This window comes from Pholis gunnellus, assembly GCF_910591455.1.
Source record: "Pholis gunnellus genome assembly, chromosome: 17".
Lineage (NCBI taxonomy): Eukaryota > Metazoa > Chordata > Actinopteri > Perciformes > Pholidae > Pholis > Pholis gunnellus.
The window spans coordinates 4,535,837-4,556,678 of NC_136544.1; the positions used below are offsets into that span (position 1 = coordinate 4,535,837).

Here is a 20,842-nt window from a genome sequence, read left to right on the forward strand (position 1 = left end):
GAAGTCAACCCCCTTTGCTGGTAGATTTTTATTTTTTTGCTGTTAATCCGGTGAGTTAAGAGGGAAAAAATGTAAACATGAGCACATCTGTTTTCTGCTCTTGCTGTGGGTAATAATAAATGGCTCCCCTCTATTGTTTTGCTCTTTTTCGAAGGCAGACTTGCTTCCTGCCTCCTAATCCCAACGGGCCCGTCCTCTCAGCAGATCTCGCCCCGTTGTCGTCTCCTCAAGCATTCATGGTGATTCCTTCCATTTAACCATGTCAGGTGTTAATCCCAGCCAGGTTTCATAGCACAGCAGACGGACACGTTGGACACACCTGACCTTATTCAAACCTGCATGCACCTTCAAACATGTACAGGCAGACATTCCAGACTCAGGTGTGTGCTTTTGAAACACATTATTATACAACAACCCTCTATTAAAGCTACCGGTGTATGTGATTCATATGTGCACACATGTTCAGGTCCTTTGCCCCGGTACAAAGAGGACATTTTTTCCGAAACGCAGCTTGCAGAGTGTGTTGTGTACATTAGCGCGTTAGCTGTTTTGACATACTATGGTGGCGGTGAAGCAGGAGGACCTCTCGCTGGAGGAGGAATTTCAGATGAGTGCAAAGATACGTCCGCCTGGTAATGATGGGAACCGGAGAAGCTCCAGATTCTTTTCTTGATTTGACACAGCAGCCTTTTGTGGCCTGTATATCCGTTCTGCTTGCTCATCACAAAACGACACTGTGATTTTTTCTCGCATTAAAGGGACAGTTTTGGAGATATCGTCCATAGAGATGTGCACCCTCTCTCCAATATAATGGAACTTGATGGCGCTTGGCTTTTGGGGCTCAAAGCGCCAAAACAATACGTTTGCAAAACTCAGCAGCAATGTCTCGTTACAGAAATCATGACCCTGTTACTCAAGATAATCCACAGACCTTGTTGTGAACAGTTTCGTATAGGAGCTATTTTCTTTCCACCAAACTACACCCGCCAACCTGTTCACCGCCCTGAAGGAAGCCTGAATCTATACTCGATACGGTTAGCGCACACCTAGCACCACTGAGCTACTTAACGTTCCCGCTCAGCCGAGGAGGGACGCCATCAGTGTTAACACCTTGCGCTGTAAACGTCTGTGAGTAGACGCTTGCTTCTTCCTGCGCAGGTGTCCCAGCCTGAAACTGATCTCAACGAGGCCCGTGGGTTATCTTGAGTAACCGGGTCAGGATTTCTGGAATCAGAAATTTAGCTTTTGAGTTTTTCCAATTTTTTTGGGCGGTTTGAGCACCACAAGCCGAGTGCCACATAGTCCCAAAAGGCGGAAATCTCTACGGCCAATATCTCTAAAGCTAGGCAACTCACACCAAAACAATCCAGAGTGATGAATAATACTGTAGTAGAATTTTTGACATTGGGGTGAACCGTCCCTTTGAGGGTCCGGAGGACTTGGAAACCACTTGCAGTCACAGCTACAGCTTACAGACTGCATGTGACAGCGGTGTTTGTAGGGGCGGCAGGGCAGCTGGTTTGCATTGATGAGAGCCGACCACGAGGATGTTGAGGTTGTTCAAATGAGGCTCCGTAGAGCAGGGGAGTGTTGTTATATCCACAACTAACAAACAAGGGGGTACATATCTGGAGCAGTAACAGCATAATGCATGCAGGTTCAACTCGTCAATGCATCCGGGCTTTTACTTTGAAGAGTCTAATCTGGCTTTAATCAGAATGTTACTCATTTTGTTTTTGTGATATGAAGTCATGCTTACTTCAGTCAAAAACTACATCACTGTTTATACAGGTGATACTTGAAAGGAGTTTTATTCCCCCAGCCTCAGGCAGGTTTCAATTCTTCAGGTTGGTGTAGTTACAGGCTTTAATAGTTAAGCCCCTGCATTAATGATTGTGAGGTGAGGTGGAGTTATGGTGAGCCAGCTGGGGTTGTAGATATTAGACGTATAGCGGAGCATCACTTGTGTCTGCTCCAGGGAGTCTCATGCCGGGAGGACGGAACAGGGTTTCGACCCACTGAGACACCCAGGGGCCACGTGAGCGCGGTGCAGCTCCTCAGTATAAAAGCAGTCAGCCGCAGCTCGAGTGACAGAGGACGAGCTTGTGCAATGCAACGGGGAGGCTGCCTGTTCCGGGAGGAGAATTTCTACATAGTCTGCGAAAGGGGAAACAGTTCAGGTGAAGAAGAAGAAGAAGAAGAAGTCGTCTTACTTTGGAGCAACGACATGGATTCATTTGTTTTCATGCAGCTGCAGTTATGAGTAACAGTCCAGATCAGAGTGACCCTGTTCACCCCCATGGATTTATTACTTCAAAGGTAGGTTGAATATATTTCACGTACAGGACAAACGGTTTGCCCCGAGGCTATTGTTCCAAGTTAAATGTGTTTTATTGTGTTTAAAGATCTGGATTTGTTGAGACTATTTGAAGAAACTTCAAATATAAAAACCTTTAACAGAAAAAGAAGTGAAACACCCTCACATTAATTACAAAAATGGGTTTTGTTGGAAGGGAAATGCTCTTTTAAACTCTATGGAGCTACAGAGGTATATGTTTGGCATTGTGTGTGTATCATTATCATTATATTTAGTAAATTATGACGTTTTCATCATATTTATAACACTATATTAGTAGCTTTTATAGTAGGTATGCACAGATAATAACATATATAGAATCACTTTGAAGGCTACATTTAATATATACTGAGCAATACATCTGTGTGGAAATAAATGCTCAATCCTTCCCAGCAGCTCGCATGTCGGCATGTATGTTTGCCGCTGCCGCTGCTGCTGCTGCTGCTGCACGGTAACGGCACCCTTAGAGGAATGTGTGCAGGAGCTTTCAGTCTCAACAACATCTGTCAGAACTTGCTCCGACGCTTGGAGCGATGCCTCGAACAAAGAGGAAATTGAGGCTCGTTGCACACAGACCTCAAGAGTGGTATGAGAAGTCATTTGTAGGGATTTGAAGTTGAGCCACTTTGCCTTGAGGAGCTTTGTTTGCCCGTAGAGACGGGTTACCTGTGAGGGACCGTATGAACATTATTTTGGGGGGAAAAGGAGGACATGGAAGGGAGAGGGTGTGACGAGTTTAAGTGCGCTGACCCGGCCTTGTTTTTTCTTTTTCCAGTGTCATCTCAACCAGAGGAACCACACCAGGCCCGGAGCCCGGCGGTGATGCTGGCCATGCAGCACAACAACTCCTCCGTTACCACCCCCCTTCCCTTCTTCAACGACACCCCAGGGGTGAAGAAGGTGGAGGCCCTGGCAAGTAACGCCACCCGCCCACAGAACAATCCCACATCCGCCGTCCTCACCATGACTCTGGGCATCCTGTTCAACGTGGTGGCCCTCATCATTCTCGCCAAGGCTTACAACCGCTTCCGGCGGCGCACAAAGGCCACGTTCCTGCTCTTCGCCAGCTCCCTGGTGGCAACGGACCTGGCCGGACACGTCATCCTTGGAGCCCTCGTGCTGAGGAGATATTCGGCGGGCAACGGGTCGGCGACAAACCCCGTCTCCGTCTTTCAGAACGCCTCCACCAATCCGGATGGGTCTTGTCTGTTCCTGGGAAGTTGCATGGTGTTCTTCGGCCTGTGCCCGCTCTTCCTGGGCTGCGCCATGGCTGCCGAGCGCTGCCTGGGCATCACCAGGCCTTTGCTGCACGCCCGTCTGGTGACCATGGCGCGGACAAAGATGGCGCTGGCCCTGATCTGGCTGCTGGCTTTGTGCGTGGCCCTCCTGCCCTTCTTCAGCCTGGGCGCCTACACTTACCAGTACCCGGGGACGTGGTGCTTCATCAGGGTGATGGAGGGCACCCGAGCGACGGACCTGGCCTTCGTGACGCTCTTCTCCGGACTGGCTTTGAGCTCCCTGGCCTCGGCCTTCGTGTGCAACACCGTCAGTGGGATCACGCTGGTGAGAGCCCGGCTAAAGAAAAGGCTGTGTTCACGACGGGGCTCGGGTGGCTCCCAGGACACTGAGATGGTGGTCCAGCTGGTTGGCATCATGGTCACCTCCTGCATCTGCTGGAGCCCTCTGCTGGTGAGCATCGGGGAAAACATTTACCAGGCTTTATCAGCAACTTTTTTTACACATTTTTAAATGTAGATAAACATGTCATCATAAACATCATATTACATATTAAGAATCTATTGTAAAATCATCTTCATGCCCCTTAAAATGCAATACAGTGAACATGTAATTCCTTCCCTTATTTGTGTGAGATTTCATACTCTCTCTTTAATACTCTACATTAATTATCTGCAGCTGATTGATTTTTAATAACAGTACTTTGGTAGATTTGTACACATGGAATTTCATACCAAAGGACAAAGTGATTAGCAGACCCTTTATACGTTGCAACTAATAATCCGGTTGTGCAATGTTTATTATTGCACCCGGACGCAATGTACGGCTCACCGCTTTGCATCACGGTTCAGAACAGCAGGAAACAGGAAGTTTTGAATTCCACAGTAAGTTCAACAGAGTAGCACCACTGTTTGTTTGCTTTCTGTGTTTTTGTAAGTGCAGTCCCTCCGGTCCATCTGGAAGTTACATTTAAATTCACAATAATGAGCACTGACAGATTTCTGTCCATGACACCTTTAACTCTGAGAAGAGTTTGTTTAGTGGCCGTTCTACCATTTAAAACGGGGGGGGGGGGGGGGGGGGGGGGGGCATTGGATAATGGTTGCCTCAGGAGAAAGAGCGGTTGTCCACTAATCAGAAGGTCGGTGGTTCAATCCTTGGCCCCTGCAGTAAACATTTGAAAGTGTACTTTGGCAACATACTGAACCCCACATTGCTGTGAGTGTCTGTTGCTCCTGAGGGACAGATGGCACCCTGTGTATGAATGGGCGTCTGAATGGATGAATGCTTACTTGTGTTGTAAAGTGCTCCGAGTGCTTTAAGCGCTAAATAAATATCGTTAATTTGACCCATAGGTTTGTTTTTTTCAAAATACTAATGATGCACATAAAAATAAACACAACTACTCATTCAGTTCTAACGACCAATGTATCACTGTGATGAATGATTACAATTTCCCCTCTCTGGGGATAAATGTGGGGTGAAAAATTTAAGAAAAATAATTGCCACAGTCAGCGGGGCCAGAGCAATTTAAGATCTTAGTATGAATTTAATAGATGAGGCTAAACTTGTTTACATTTTTGTTTTCTTCTCAGGTCTTGGGACTGATCTCAGCCACAAAGTCCTACAGCGGCTTCCCTGCCGGTGACAGAGACACTTACAGCAGTCTGATGGTGATTGGTGTCAGGATGGCGACCTGCAACCAGATCCTGGACCCGTGGGTCTACATCTTGCTGCGGCGCGCCGTCCTCAGGAAGATCTACCGCATCACCAAGAGAAAGGCCAGTTTCAGGGGGAGCACGTTCCGCTCCATCCGCTGGGACGTCAGCTCCTTTCAGAGCTCAGAGAAAAAAAACAGTGTTGGTAAGATTTAAATGGACCGATGTGGAGGAAAGAGAGGAGACTCGTCATCTGTCACTCTTGGGCCCTGTCTCTCGTCAGCGGGATCGCCACTGAGTCCAGCAGTCCATCATCTGGATCCAAATTCAGTGTTGAAAGGTTCTTAAAGGGTTGTCTGGTGGGAATGACAGCCACTCTGGTTTAGGTGAAGTAAATGTGTTGGGAACAAACAAAAAAAAATGGAACGTGTTGTTCCAGATTTGAAATATCACCGACCAGCTCTTGTGTTGTTGTATGTACAGTGTGAGCCAGTGTTATGCTACAAATGAATAAAGAAAAACAGCTCATTATGAACTGCTAATAGTTTATCAGATTGGGCAACATGGCCCGTACACAGGCTTGCACTGCAGCCTGTTCTCGGCGAGAGCGGACGTAAATGAAAAGCATTCCGTCGGTTGAAGGATAATGTGTGAACGTTTTTCTTATGTTGAAGTGGAGACTGTATCTATAGCCTTAAAGCAAACACCTCAACTCAAAAGGTTACGTTCGCTTTGTCCTCCGACAACAGTGTAAAAGTCAATGACTTGTATAAATGCTCACATAAGAGAGCCCAAAGAATAAAGAATCTGTGCTGTTACCTCAGCTTAAAGATGTGAAAAACACAATGTTGTGCTGTGACATGAATGTGAACGATGCGTCTGTTATTGATTGATTATTTGTAAATGTGTCTGCAATATTGTTCCCCGAGTCAATCGGGACTGAAGTGAAGCTGCAAAAGCTATTTGAATGTGATATTGTTAACAAAAGGGAATGTACGATTGGATAATAAATGTTTATCTGTTAATGTTTCGTCTCATTCTGGTTTATGACTGATGCCCTAGCTTTAAAGCTTTTGTCGAGATCAGGTTCTTTTTCCAGTAATCCACTTATTCTGACTGAGTAATAAGGCAAAGCACTCTCATGTCTTGTTGGCAGCCTGTTAGCTCAGTACAAATACAGGAAATGTGGAAACAGCTTGGTGGCTCCGTCTTAAGGTAACAACACCACCTTTAAAGCTCACTAATCTAATGTAGAGCTATTTGCACAATGTCTAAGATCATCAGGAACATGACCCCCCTTTACTCTAGCAATCTTTTTAAATGATAAAAGGCTGATTTATTATGACAGCTAAAATGTAGACCCTGTCCCAGACAACACCCTGACTCACTTGTTTTTACAGATAAAGAATCAAAGGATGCAATTATTTTATGTCTTTCAGATTTTACCTGGCAAGAGATCATTTTCACACATTCTGTCATCAATCTGCCCAAAGCATTGACAATGAGCCTCAATGGGACTATAAAATTGTCAACTGTGGTGAAGTGGATAGCAGGGCCGTCCTTCAATCAGAGGATCGGTGGTTCCATCCCAGGTTCAGGCTCCTCTAATTACATGTCGATGTGCCCTTGAGCAAGAAAATGAACCCCAAAAACTGCTCCTGCAGCTGTGCCCACAGTGTAGAATTGTGATAGAATCGTAATTGTAAGTCGCTTTGGATAGAAGCGTCTGCTGCTTGTATGACTGTAATGAAAGAGAAAAGTAGTCTTGAGTGTCATGCATAATTAAGTTTGACGTTTTCACTAAATCTGGCTTAATAGAAACATATATAGACTAATTACAAGGGGACCAAGTATGGATCTTTGTGGAACTCCACAGGTGAACTCCTAACCTGCTCGGAAACGAGATTGCGAACACAGAAACGATGACGCTGACTTGCAAGTAAGACCTGAACCAGTGGCTGGGAATGGTTGGCGGGATTCACATGTTACATAATTAAATAATATGAAAACAGACAATGCATTTTGCCAACCCCTAAAGAACTTGCCCCTAAAGAACTTGCCCTAGCATGTGTGAGCTGCAAGTTTTTGTTCCAGCACCTGCAGTTGGCAACAGGTTTTTTAGTCAGCATACAAGATTCACTGATATCTTTCACTAGATAATCTATTCTTCTTTATTTCATGCGTGTTTGTTCTTTGCAGGTCCCTCAACACAAAACAAAGGATGTGAGCTGACATGCTGTCATGTGATGCCTTTATGTTCTGAATCAGGGTACGAATGTGAATCTTCTATGATTCAAGACAAGACACACACTGACTGTGTATATAAATTGTCAATACTGGGTTTCAGAGCACCCACAGTAAGTGGTCACTCACAGTGTGTTTAAAATAATTAGAAGGCAATCAATATTCTTGGGGGTCAAACTGGAGAATTCCCACACTAATAATAAACGCTTTTAGTAAATAAGAATAAACGGATGTGACCCTATGGCTACACCAGGGTAATGATCGTGTTTTAATTGATGCGATCAGCAAGGCAGACAGTTGTTGCAGCGAGACGATTCAATTCAGTCCGTTATCTCTAGCCACGCCCCCTGGTTCCGCCCCCCCCCTTTTTTCCGATTGGCTACATTTGCAGTCGCCAGTAATCTCTGTCCAATGAGCTTAATCGTTTTTCACATCGTGGGCGTTTCCGTGCACACTCCTGGCCGAGACCGGGAGCTAGCGTGTAGCAGCCGTTCATTAGCAGCAACGACACCACGGTGAGCAAGAAAAATACATAAATTCATCCCGTAACACAAACTGAATGAGGTGTTATGTGACCGTTGAACGCTAAGAGAACCAACGACGCTTGTTACTTTTTTCTTAGGGTGTTTATTTTATATGTGCGTCATAAATGTATCCATCTGGCTTTGTTCGGCTAAGCTAACCTGCTAACTGTTAGCTGAGCATTTAATGGGGTCTCGGTCTTGTCTCCCCGACCATTTTGCTGTCTTGATATGACAGACGAACGTCCAAACATAATCTACCGTTGAGTCTTTGCACTTCTACACAGTCCCTCAGTCGACCAACATGACCGGTACGTGCTGTTTGTGTGTGTTGCGCCTCGGTGGGCACGTCGGCGCAGCTATAAACGATGCGTGATCCGTTTTCTTTTCTCGTGGGGGTTGCTAGCTCGCTAGCTGCCGAGGACCAGTCGAGCTCTGCACTGAATTAAAATGGCGTCTGTTTTTAAATTCCCCTGATGGAGCTGCGGGGTCTATTTCTTAGTAACTCACTCTTCCGCCTGGAAGAACACAAATTGTGTGTCAATGTGGGTTTAACAGGTGTGCCGGCGGCTTGTTGGTCCTGGAGCCACACGTTAGCAACGTGTTGACTAAAACAAAAAAAATAGGTGGCAATGTCTATACTCGTTATTGTTTACCCTCTTTACCTCAACTGTAAACTATCGTAAATCATCTGTAATGCTGCAAATGATCTTTTAAAAAGTCAGCGCGGTGGGTGTGTCACGACACATGAATGAGATGTGCTGCCTGTTCACTTAACCCCACTAACTCTCCCAGATAGCATCGCTTCGTCGTCGTTGTTGTTGTTTTGAGGCCCCACGGATGAAGAGCAGTCATCCGTGGATAACTCGTGTTGACCTCTACTCTGAGATCCATCACATCGAGCAGCACAGCCCTCACTTGTCTGTATCACGTATACGTCCAGCAGGAACACAGCGTTTTTAAGACCACACACTTGCCTGCTAGGAATCTGAAAAATGTCCGCGCCTTGCTCACACGAAGAGGAATGTGTGCTTAAAAAGCCTGATTTATTACAAGTTGCAGCCTTTTCTGCCTGGGAAAGTCTGGTTGCGTTTTAATCCCCGAGGCATGCGTTGGCGTGTCAACAATCCTCCTCAGTTGCTCCAGCTAGGATCGACTTTATGTCGCTGATGGAGAAGAGAAGGTCGTCAGTGACTGAGTGTTAAAAGCCTACAGAAATGTCGTTAAATCAAATATGCCATTCACCCCTCGTGGATCTCTTAGTTTTTAGTTGGCTGCATATTTTCCCTCCCCTCTCCTTCTTAAGTTATGTTAAAAATGTGTGTCTGTCCCCCCCCCCCCCCCCCCGCTGAACAGACGGACTGCAACATTGTCATCGGCTGCAGAGAAGATATTTTCCAACGCTGCGGTTCACTGGATACGGGTGTCGCCACGGTCTCTAGAACAACAATGGTAATGACTTCATTTAAGCATCTCCGTGTTTGTACGTGTGACAATAGGCTGGCAGCAGCCAAAGCACAGGGCACACTTGCCTCGGCGTGGGATATCACTGGCAACGGGACAAATAAACACGGCGCCTCTGATTTAAGTCACAGCGCTGGTGCCAGCGTCTCTCCAGGCTGCCTGGGGCTTTAGGAACACATGCTCTAGCTTCCACACCACCGCTCCCCTCTAAATTGGCTTTGGCTGCCTGTGTGTACACGGGGCTTCTGTAATCACTGGTGTTAGAAGCTTGGCCCAGACATGAGACCTTGTTGCTCTTCTTTATATTATTATTATTATTATGAATCAAAGACAAGAGAGCGGGCGTTTTGCAGGTCGACCGTGAGCCTGTCCCATAAAGCAGGACTAATTAAGTTGGTTGAATAACTGAATAAAACCTAGAACTGCAACATGGACTGAAGTTGAGCTGATCTGTTTTTTTTCTGTCCAGTTATCCAGGTAACTCAATAATCCTGTTTCCTAGATACAGGTCTCTGTTGTATGTAAATAGTAATGATCTTTTGTTTTTAATTCTCAAAGCACCGGGTCTGTTTTTGCTAACCCGGGCGCAGCTCGAACCTCTCCGGTATTTTCGTCTTCATTCATAACGGTCTTGTGTCTTCAGCCCCCTCCGATGCGCCACCGCTCCATGCGCGTCTTCATGAACGATGACCGCCACGTCATGGCCAAACACTCCGTCGTCTACCCGACGCAGGAGGAGCTGGAGAGCGTACAGAACATGGTGTCCCACACGGAGCGGGCCCTCAAGGCCGTCTCCGACTGGCTGGATAAGCAGGAGAAGGTGTCCCCCAAATCTGACTCTGACAGCGCAGACACCGATAAGGAGAGGTGAGGAGATGTTCAGCCGTGAGGACAATGAGTCAGTCAGTAAGACGTCATTCAATTCCTCTTCTCTAACCACTGTTTTTGTCTTTCTTGTGCTTCTCCCATGTGTCTGCTGTGGGGTCTTCGGTAGTGAGCACAGAGATCAGGCAACGCGCTCTCTGCGTGGTGTAATGCGGGTGGGCCTGGTTGCCAAGGGCCTGCTGCTGAAGGGGGACCTGGACCTGGAGCTGGTGCTCCTCTGTAAGGAAAAGCCGACCATCAACCTGCTGAAGAAAGTGTCTGAAAACCTTGTGGCGCAGCTCAAGGTGAGAGCTCACGGCTCAGCCGAAGCTTTGTTTATCCTCTCGCTTGGCACCGTAGCGCGAGCATCCGCAGACGGCGTGTGAGCTCCGAGCATGAGCGGAGGCGTTTATGTTCTGTGCGCTGCGCTGCTCAAACAAAAGTAACTGTGGAGAATCAAAAAGACAACGAGTGCACCCCAGAGATATGCACATAGACTGTAGGTGGAATAATCCTCCACAATCCAGAGGAGGGATTGTAATTGTCTGTAAACTCGTATCTCATATTCATGTGCTACTATATTGCCTTTATACAAGCCTGAATACAATATCCTGAAAACGATTTGGTTTGGCTGCAAAATATTTACTCAAATGAAGATTTTGAACTCCTCCCGTTACTAAAGCATCTAAAAATGAATTGGCCTTCTTCGTATAACCTCCAGACATGTAGATAGTGCTTTTATCAGTGAACTACGGTCACGCGATTACACGCCAGCTTACAAAAATTCAGGTGCACGGCCAAGCGCTCCACACGCCGGCCGTGATTACCTCATTTTCTGGCGCGTGCCGGCTTCACTGTGGCGAGTATGAACTAAGCTTAATTCAGTCTATTGAATAATGTGATAACATTTTCATTATAGAGTCAATTCGATGCAGGTCGATACAGATATTAGCTTTAGTGTTTACAAGACAATATATTTGCAGATAACCTTGCCATTGCTCTCTGGTGGACAAAACGATGTAATGTTGGCTTTTTGTTACTTATCAGTGTTTATATACATTAAACTGATACTCGATACCATAAATCTCTGATTGGATCATCGGTATGATGTTAGACCTAATATGAATGTATTTGGTACCAAAAAATAATAAAGGAAATAACAATTCTCTTATTTTCATAATAGTCTGATCTTCAACACAAACGCGGCCTTCGTCGTGTCTTAAACCCGTTGCTCTCTCACAGGCGATCACAGAAGACAAGTACGTGGTGACCCAGAACATCCGCGAGGCCAGCATCGTCATCAAGAACACCAAGGAGCCCCCGCTCACCCTCACCATCCACCTGACGTCCCCGCTGGTCCGCGAGGAGATCGAGAGGGCCGTGTCCGGAGGTAAGCTCCGACCCCCGGGGGCCTCGGTGCTTCTTCAGCGCCGCCACCTCCTCCAAGCAGGGAGGCCCGGCCGGCAGCCAGGCTAGATAGATATTGTTTATTGGGCCTTCAATGGAGCTGGGGGACAAGAATGCACCGCCACGTAATGAAACTGCGCTATGCTTATAGCTATAGACTCTCTCTCCATCTCTCTCTCTCGTAGTTCCATGTGATGTAATTGTACATTTTTGATGGCCCAATATACAGTATAGGGCAGGTAGTTTACTGACTTCTTTAAGGACCAAGGGCACCAACGAAATGAAGGCTTACTGAGAAGTTAACCAGAAAAAAAAAAAAAAGAGAGACCACTTTGTTTGCATGTGTTTTATCATTGATGGTGAACGGTTCGCATTGCAGCAAAAATGAGTAGCGGAACATGTGGTGAAACTGTCCGCGGTCAGCGGGCGGTTGACTGTCTCTGGTGTTCATTAGCAGGGATGCTCGGGGGGCTACAGATAACGACGAGGGTTTCTGCTGCACCCTCAAACAAACACAGGGGTTCAGCCCCAAGTGAGAAAGTCACAGACTACGGCATCATGGGAGATGTGTGTAATCATCGAGCCTGATCGCAGCCGTACATTTACAGGCGGCGTTGTTTTTGAAAGCAGTAGTGAGGATGTGTTTTAGCAGGTGTTCAGCCTCGACCTTATCTGTCGCCCCGTGCGAACAGTGATGCCCAGTTTGGGTTTCCTTTTTTTTTTGTTGATTTTCTTATTTTAAGCCATCAGTTTTGCTGCAGTGTGGACTTGTTTTGATACCCCACTTTTTGTGCATCTGATAACTTCTGCCTGTGGTTCCAATTCTGATTCTCTCTGTCAAGCCTTCTAGTTTGTCAATTTTTAGGGACGCTGGACCTTTGACCAACTGGCCGCTCTCTGTCTCGGAAGGGGCAAAGTGCAGCGCACCCAGTGTAGGGGCGAAGGGGAGGGGCTCTGCCTCCCGTTGATGGCAGAAAAGGAAAAGCAGAACCTTTTTTAATAAAAAAATAAAAGCTCTGATGCAACCACGGAAAGACAACCTCCCATTTGATACGACCGACCAGCCCTTAAGAAATGCACACTTTGTTATTTTTCACTTTTTTTTTTTTACTAAGTCAGGTTACAACCCACTTCACAACTCTGTTGTTCTGGTGGGTTTTAAGTCCAACCTTATGTGTGCCGGGCCGTACAAAAGCGATATTAACTGGGAGGTTGAGAGCGCCTGGTGGTTCTGCGGTGGAGGGGTCCCCCTCCCCTTCCCCCTTCCGGCCTGTGGTCTGGGAAGGCTGCCTGTGTTCCCCCTGGCCGGCTGACAGAACTCCCCTTGGTCAAACTGTACCTTGTCTTCTTATTCCACCTGCCAATAGAATCGCTTTCAGTCAACGATCCCCCGGAAGTTCTGGACAGGCAGAAATGCCTAACTGCCTTGGCGTCTCTCCGCCACGCTAAGTGGTTCCAGGTTTGGATCTTGTCTTTATTTGTCTCTAAAACAGAAGTAGTTTTGGTTTCATGCCGTTTGTTCTTTTTGTCTTTTGATTTGGGCGTTCCATGTGTTTCTTTTTTTGTTTTCTTCTTCTTCTTCTTTACTCTTTTGAAGTGTACTTCCTGTAGTAATACTTGATGATCTGGATGTGTGTTTCTTAGGAAACCTTTGTCATTACACTGTTGTAGCGTTGCTTTGCTAACTTAACAGGTTCTACTGCAGTGCCTTTTTTTTCTTTTTCTTTACAATAAGTTCAATGCTGCTTTTTAGTCCCTGACTTCCGTAGTCTCCCTCACAGCTGCTTTACTCAATCAACAACAAACATCTGGGACTAACACGCCGTGTGTCCAGGTGCGATATTGCTCTCATGTCAGTGTTGGTGTGAGTGAGTTGTTGCTGTTTTCACATTTCTACAAGCCGCTCGTAGAGCCCTGCTGCCCCCTTCTGTAGTTTTAAAGACACGGTTGTTGTTCTTTTGTAGTGAGCCGTGTTGATAATAACTCATTCTAGTGTGCGTGTCATCTTTTGTCTTTCCCACCGTAACAACCAGTGCTCCATCTCTGCAGAGTATGTGGCCTCGACTTTCCTTGCTCTCTGGCTCTTCTGTCACTGTGTGCCACAAAAATCAACAGGAATATTGCACCTCGAGTTGTTTTTTTGTTTTTTTAAGCCACCACTGACTTCACCACCGCCTTTCGATGACGGCACACAGGAAAATAGATTTCTTTATCGCACATTAAAGCTGGCATTAAGTTTGAGGTGTCTTTATTCACACTTAAAACGTAATTCATGAGCACGTTGTCTCATAACCACACCACCGATCACGCCGGCTATCCACTCACAGCCACGAATGTTTAGGGTCTCCAAACATTATTCTATCATGCAATGTATCCACAATGACAAAGCTCAGCTGTTCCAGTCTGTGTGGCTTCCTTTTTTTTAATTTCTTTTATTGACTTTCATTTATTTTGCCGTTAGTGTTGCTTTGGGCCTCACATGGTCGTCCTCATCGACTAAGGCCGCTTGTCCTCCCCGTGCCCCTCCCTGCTTGTGTCCTCAGGCCAGAGCCAACGGGCTGCGCTCCTGCGTCATCGTCATCCGGATCCTACGGGACCTCTGCGCCCGCGTCCCCACATGGGCCCCGCTCCGTGGCTGGGTGAGTGAGAGCCTCCTCTCTACAGCCTCAGGACGGCTTTATAGTCTTTATGAAGCGGGTCAATGTGGCTTCTGGGAACCTACAGATATGGAGCAGGGAGTTTTATCAAGACCCCGAAGCTCTTATTATTATTATTATTATTATTATTATTATTATTATTATCAGAATTCAGATTTTCTTTTGATAAAGCTTTGTCTGCCTGGATACAAAAAAGAAAGACACCACCATTACGGTTGTTAAACTGCTGAGATCCTGTCTAACGCAGTGACCTAAAATCTCTCTGTGTTAGTAGACAAGCTTAAAAATAGCACCCTCAAACAACAAGTCTCTCGCTCCCTCTCCCTCCCTCGCTCTCTCTCTCCCTCTCTCTCGCTCTCCCCCGCTCTGCAGCCACTGGAGCTGATCTGTGAGAAAGCCATCGGCACAGGGAACCGGCCCATGGGGGCAGGAGAAGCTCTGCGGAGAGTTCTGGAGTGTCTGGCTTCAGGCATCCTCATGGATGGTATATGTATGTGAAGTATCCTCTCTCTCTCTCTTTTTTTAATTTTAATTTGAGTTTTATTTGCATTTTTATTTATTGTTTCTTCCCAGTTCTAAGTGCTCCCTTATGTGGTTTCCCTCTCGCTGTAGACGGTGCTGGGATCTCTGATCCGTGTGAGAAGGAGGCCACAGACGCCATCGGTCACTTGGACCACCAGCAGAGAGAAGACATCACGGCGAGCGCACAAGTGAGTGAGATGCCAGTTGTTTCGTGTGCATATTCACAATTTAGTGAACGTGGAATTGACGCGGCGTCTCTCGTTCCTTCAGCATGCCTTAAGGCTGTCTGCTTTCGGACAGCTTCACAAAGTGCTTGGGATGGATCCCCTCCCTTCAAAGATGCCCAAGAAACCCCGTAGCGAGACTCCCATTGATTACACAGGTAAACCAGGCCGGCTCAGCTGTGACAATCCTAACTGTCGGTTATTTTGTTTTTAGATTTATGGTGTAGATGCAATGCAATAAGGTGCCTCGCATGTTCTTATGGTATCATTCTCTGTGTGTGTGTGTTGCAGTGCAAATCCCACCCAGCACGGCGTACGCTCCACCAATGAAAAGGCCCATCGAGGAAGAGGAGGGAATTGATGACAAGAGTCCAAATAAGAAGAAGAAAAAGCTGCAGAAGAAATGTAAGAGCTCGTTCAGCTCCTGTATTTGTTGAAACTTACTTGAAGAAACATTTCTTACATCAGAATGAACCAATAAAACAGTTGTGCTTATTGAATTAGTCTGTTCATCAACAGAAAAGAAGAAACAATTTCGATAATAGATTAATCGTTGTAAATTGAATACCTTTTGGTTTTGGACATAACAAGCAATTTGAAAATGTCACCTCTTAGAACTTGTGATTTTTCATCATTTCTTGACAGTATAGTTGAAATGATGAATCAACTGATTGATTAGATATGATCTATGTAACCGGTAAGTTTCTAACAGTATGTCCTGCTGTTAAACCAGCTCCAGAGGAGAAGGCCGAGCCCCCCCAGGCGATGAACGCTCTGATGAGGCTCAATCAGCTGAAGCCGGGTCTCCAGTACAAGCTGATCTCTCAGACCGGCCCGATTCACGTCCCGGTCTTCACCATGGCTGTAGAAGTGGACGGCAAGACCTTTGAGGCGTCTGGTCCGTCCAAACGCACCGCCAAGCTGCACGTAGCTGTAAAGGTGAAAATTACATTTGTCTGTTTTTCCCCTTGTAATTTAAGTTTTTTGTTTTATTTTTTTTATTTACGATGACTCCGTGTGTACAATTGCAGGTCCTCCAGGACATGGGCCTGCCCACAGGAGTGGAACTAAAGACCGCTGAGTCGGTGAAATCAGAGGAGGCGGTTGTACCGGTCACTGTGGAGGAACTGAAGCCAGTCGTAACGCCCATCGAAACCACCGCTGCCGCCACAGGAGCCGCCAATGCAGACACCGCTGATGCCGCAGAGGTACAATGCTCCTCCCCGCGTGTCGGCGAGTGACGGTCCTGTGAAGAAAAGTTTGGGCTCATTTATTTATATATTTTTTTATTACTGATCATGTCTCTGTAACTGTCAGAGCGCTCGTCAACAGGGACCAATCCTCACCAAGCACGGCAAGAACCCCGTGATGGAGCTGAACGAGAAGCGGCGCGGCCTGAAGTACGAGCTCATCTCCGAGACCGGCGGCAGCCACGACAAGCGCTTCGTCATGGAGGTGGAGATCGACGGGCAGAAGTTCCAGGGGACGGGGTCCAATAAGAAGGTGGCCAAGGCCTACGCCGCCCTGGCCGCTCTGGAGCGGCTCTTTCCAGAGGGCTCCATGGCCGAGGCCGCTAAAAAGAAAAAAGGACCGCCCATGGTAAGAACAAACTCTGCAGGTGAAGAGAATATGATGGATATGAAAAAATCTGTTGAGATATAGAGATTGCCATAAATGCTGAAATCAGTATATATAATTATTTAAAGAGCGAGGCTTTACGGGGTTAAAGGTCCTCACAGAGAGGACAATTGCTGTTCAGCGTCTGATTTTAGTTTGTCTCCCCGTCAGCACGCGCCAGGCTTCAGCATGATGGGAGCCTCCGGCCCCGGAGACGCCGCTTCGCCCAGGGGCCGAGGGAGAGCAGGACGAGGTCGCGGGAGGGGCAGGGGCTTCAATAACGGAGGAGGCTACGGCCAAGGAGGTAAAAACACCGCTTTCACCGTAGCAGACGTGCTCTGTGTTCTGGTAAAACATTAGAAGACGTCATTATTGAGGTCGACGGGGGTTTTAAAGTCAGCGTATTAAACTGAGTTTCATCCGGCCAGGTGGCTTCGGAACGTACGGCTACGGGAACAACGCCATCTCCGGATACAGTGAGTATTCATTTCACCCATTCTGATAATCCTGGTTTGATAGTTACTCTTTGTCTGGGCTGCAGTGAAGCTTTGATGTAAGAAATAGATGTATAGATGTATAGATGTTGTGTCCTGGGGCGGTGATGGTGCATCTGGCCCGGACTGTAAAGAAAACTCCGGTACTTGTGTTCATAGCTACAGAACTAGAGAACGTGGCCTATCATAGACGACGGTTCCACTCCAGACCACATCATGATAAACCATGTTGGGACGGTCCCAGTTCAATGATTTTACATTTCTCTGCTTTAAGCCACAGGATTGAATCTGTTTTTGACAACCCCCCCCCCCCCCCCCCTCTTATGAGAACCCCTTTTCTTCCCTCTGGCAGCCCGTTCTGAGGACTAACCTACCTGAGCGTGACAGGAGCAGAGAAATCTAAAAAACAAACAAACAAACAAAACCAAACGCCTCAGTTTGAACGTAATCTGACCAAATGAGTCCCACAACTGCCTATTTGATGGCAGAAATTTAAAAAAAAAATCCAAATAAACCAATCTAATTTTGATATTTTTGTTCCCCCCCTTCTCTGCCCTGTCTCACTCTTTAGGTGACTTTGTCTCAGACTGCTATGGCTACCACGAGTTTGCGACATAGATCTTCCCCAGTCTTATACAAATCAAAAACTGTCCTGTAGAAAGGATAAAAAAAAAAAGGACAAACTTCTCAGTAGTGTTCCAGCAGCATCATGAACTGTCTTCACCGTCAAGTCCGCAAGCCTGGGAATAAAGTGACCCCCCCCCTCCACCCTACACCATGTCTTGCCAGTCCACTTGTCACGTCGTGACACTTCGGGGGAGACGATCTGCCACTGCATGCGTGTAGACATACGTCACCCACTGTGGATGTACCTAAACGCCTGGACCCCCCCCCACCCCCGCCCAAACCACAGGGCTGATTTATTGTCGATTGCCTCCATGTGTCAGACCCGGCAGAGGGATTTGTCTCTGTTTATTTGGATCACGGTTAAGTGAAGGCCTGTGGGAGCTGGACAACATACTGCCTTTTGGATTATTGTCAAGACTGCAACAGCCTGTTCTCTCTCTGTCTCTCTCTGTGTCTCTCTCTATCTCTCTGTTTACTTACATGAGAATACTGAGAAAAATCTTAACATGATTTGTTTTGTTTTTTCATTCTAATATTCTGTCACTTCCAAACATGATTGAGATGTCTTGTGTTTTTTTTTATGTAGACTCTGCCGTTTCTGTGTCATATCGGCAACACTGTTGAGTCATGGCTCCACTGAATGCATGATTGTCTTAACTTTGGCAGTGTCGCAGTATCCCATCTGTAACAGCAGTAGGCGTTGATGAACTGAGGCTGTTTGCGCACACACAGACTTTGTGAATTGGGGAATCTGAATGTTTGGGAAGGGACGACTCCTTGCTTTTATATGTTCTTTTTTTAAATAAATGTGACGTCACCATTAATTGCTGTTGCTCCGAATTAATTCCAGAGTACATGTCGAGTGTATGCAAGCAGTAGCTTTTCAAAATATGCCGAGTCGTGCCCATTTTAAGATTGTGCCGTGCTGTTATTTCCCAGATTACTACAACAACGGCGGCACGAACGGAGGAGGCGGGGCATCGAACAGCCCGTCGGGTGGCCCCCCAGCCAGCCCAGCGCCGGGATCAGCTCAGGGCTCCTACGGCTCGTACTACCAGAACGACGCCGCCTACACCGCCACGTCCGCTGCGAAAACTGCCAAAAAGAAACCCCCCATGAACAAGGGAGGGAAGGCGCCCTTTACAGGTCCCCCAGGGGCGAACAGTGGAGCCGCAGGGGGGTACCAGTCCAGCAACCCCCCAGGGCAGGGCTCCTATAACCAGTACGGCCAGGGCTACGGGCAGGGGAAGAAGACTTTCAACCAGAACCAGGGGGGGGCGGGAGGATACTCGTACAGCACCGCCTATCCCAGCCAGGTGACGGGGGGCGCCGGAGGCAGCCAAGACTACAGCTATGAAGGTGAGTTAAGGTTTTTTTTATTGTTGTTCATGGTGGAAACTATTTTGATACAGAATTTGATTTTACATTGTTTCAGCAGTGTGATGGCAGCACTATTGTACTGATGCCCACAAGTTGCCAAGAATATGATTTATTGCAGTTTTTCCATCTTCATAAGATAGAAGATGTTGTTATAACTTTTCTTTTTTGGAAAATATTTTCACTAACTACCACACGCTTTCCTCATAGGTTTCAACAACCAGTCCAATTACAACTCACAGGGGGGAGCGGGGGGAGGAGGAGGAGCCAACAACAACCAGGGCTTCGGCACCAACCACTCTCAGTACCAGAACCCAGTGGGCTACGGCAGGGGAGACGGCAGCATGAACTACCAGTACAGATAAACTCTAATCACTCTGCCTGTGAATCCTCGGCACCAAGCACTCCGCGTCGGTGTCTGCAGCCTTCTCCAAAGAAAGCGACTGCCTGTGCTCTCTGCCTTTTTCCGTGTTTGCTTCTTATGTGCTTTTGGGTTTAAATGTGGGACACAAATAGAGTTGTCTGGACTCTTAAGAGTCAAGAGATGAGCCGCGGCTGAATTTAGTGGTCTGTTTCAGTGGTCTGGTCGGTGCTTAGTCTTGTGTTTTTAGGTTATTCTTATTATTCTTATTTGTTTTAAATCTATGCGACCAGTCCTCAGCTGATTCTACAAACTACTCACTGGCTCTGACTCTGTTTCCTTTTATTATGAAGAGTTGTGTGGGGACAGCCGTTTTCTTTTCTCCTGTGAAACTAGTCAAATCGTGTAGTTTTAAAACTACAGAGCTTGTTGTACTTTTTTGTAATAATTCATTAAACCCCAAATAGTTTGTTCTGTTCTGCATTGCTTGTAATTTTGGCTTATTTTGTAATTTACCTGATGTGATGTAGTTATTTTAATAAATGTTTTTTGGAGATTCCTGGGAAATATACTTACATTCTGATGTTAAATCCACATTTCTGCTCAATGTAGCTTTTTCATTGGGTTGGATTTGTTCCTGTTAATGTATAACAAAGTGTTTGTATTAAAAATTGATTTTTATTTTGAATAGAAATCTTTATTAAAATATCAAATATTTGTACCATTGATACTAATATAAAGTGGGAAATACATGACCTAATAATGACCAGATTAACCATGAATGACTTCACTGTTAAGGGCTCACCAGCTAGAGTTTTCACAACCTGGCAACCTGAAACTTGCTCTTATTAATGGCTAATAACTTATCTCTAAAACATGGGTAAAGGGTTTTTAATCAGGAAATGAGTTGCAACTGATATGGCTAGTTTATGAAATGTCTTATTAGAAAGGGGTAAAACTAAAAATGTTTTTTATCTATAAGAAGGGTAAATTATGAAAATAACATAGTATAGACTTCAGTGGCTCTATGTAGTTGTGATGGGCAACTGTTAAAATAGAGTTCCAAGTCATATAGACTTATATACTAAATACAAGTCTTTCATTTCTTTCAAATTCAGCATTGAAATTAATCAAATCAATGTACTGTTTGAGCTTTGTGACTGTCCTTTAATTAGATTTTTAACTTATTTTGCATTTATGAATTTATTATTGG

General features: G+C 46.1%; 2 protein-coding genes across 3 annotated transcripts; both read left to right on the top strand.

Moving 5' to 3' along the window:
* The first annotated feature begins 2,107 nt into the window (after window positions 1-2,107).
* On the top strand, window positions 2,108-6,268 carry LOC306709424 (prostaglandin E2 receptor EP1 subtype-like). The gene is made up of 3 exons (XM_079177555.1): window positions 2,108-2,319; window positions 3,132-4,045; window positions 5,188-6,268. The coding sequence occupies exons 2-3, from the start codon at window positions 3,179-3,181 to the stop codon at window positions 5,464-5,466; spliced, it is 1,146 nt and encodes a 381-aa protein (XP_079033681.1). The 5' UTR covers window positions 2,108-2,319; window positions 3,132-3,178; the 3' UTR covers window positions 5,467-6,268.
* Window positions 6,269-7,941: 1,673 nt separating this feature from the next.
* Window positions 7,942-20,305, top strand: ilf3b (interleukin enhancer binding factor 3b). 2 transcript variants are annotated; one of them, XM_079177359.1, is made up of 18 exons: window positions 7,942-8,009; window positions 9,372-9,467; window positions 10,123-10,346; window positions 10,474-10,648; window positions 11,586-11,733; window positions 13,118-13,209; window positions 14,294-14,389; window positions 14,780-14,897; window positions 15,020-15,117; window positions 15,200-15,311; window positions 15,445-15,558; window positions 15,887-16,092; window positions 16,185-16,361; window positions 16,471-16,752; window positions 16,942-17,074; window positions 17,199-17,246; window positions 18,831-19,250; window positions 19,479-20,305. In XM_079177359.1, the coding sequence occupies exons 2-18, from the start codon at window positions 9,465-9,467 to the stop codon at window positions 19,631-19,633; spliced, it is 2,601 nt and encodes an 866-aa protein (XP_079033485.1). In that variant the 5' UTR covers window positions 7,942-8,009; window positions 9,372-9,464; the 3' UTR covers window positions 19,634-20,305. The 2 variants fall into 2 exon arrangements, with proteins under 2 accessions (XP_079033485.1, XP_079033486.1); XM_079177360.1 differs by having other exon boundaries at window positions 16,486-16,752.
* Window positions 20,306-20,842: the final 537 nt, after the last annotated feature.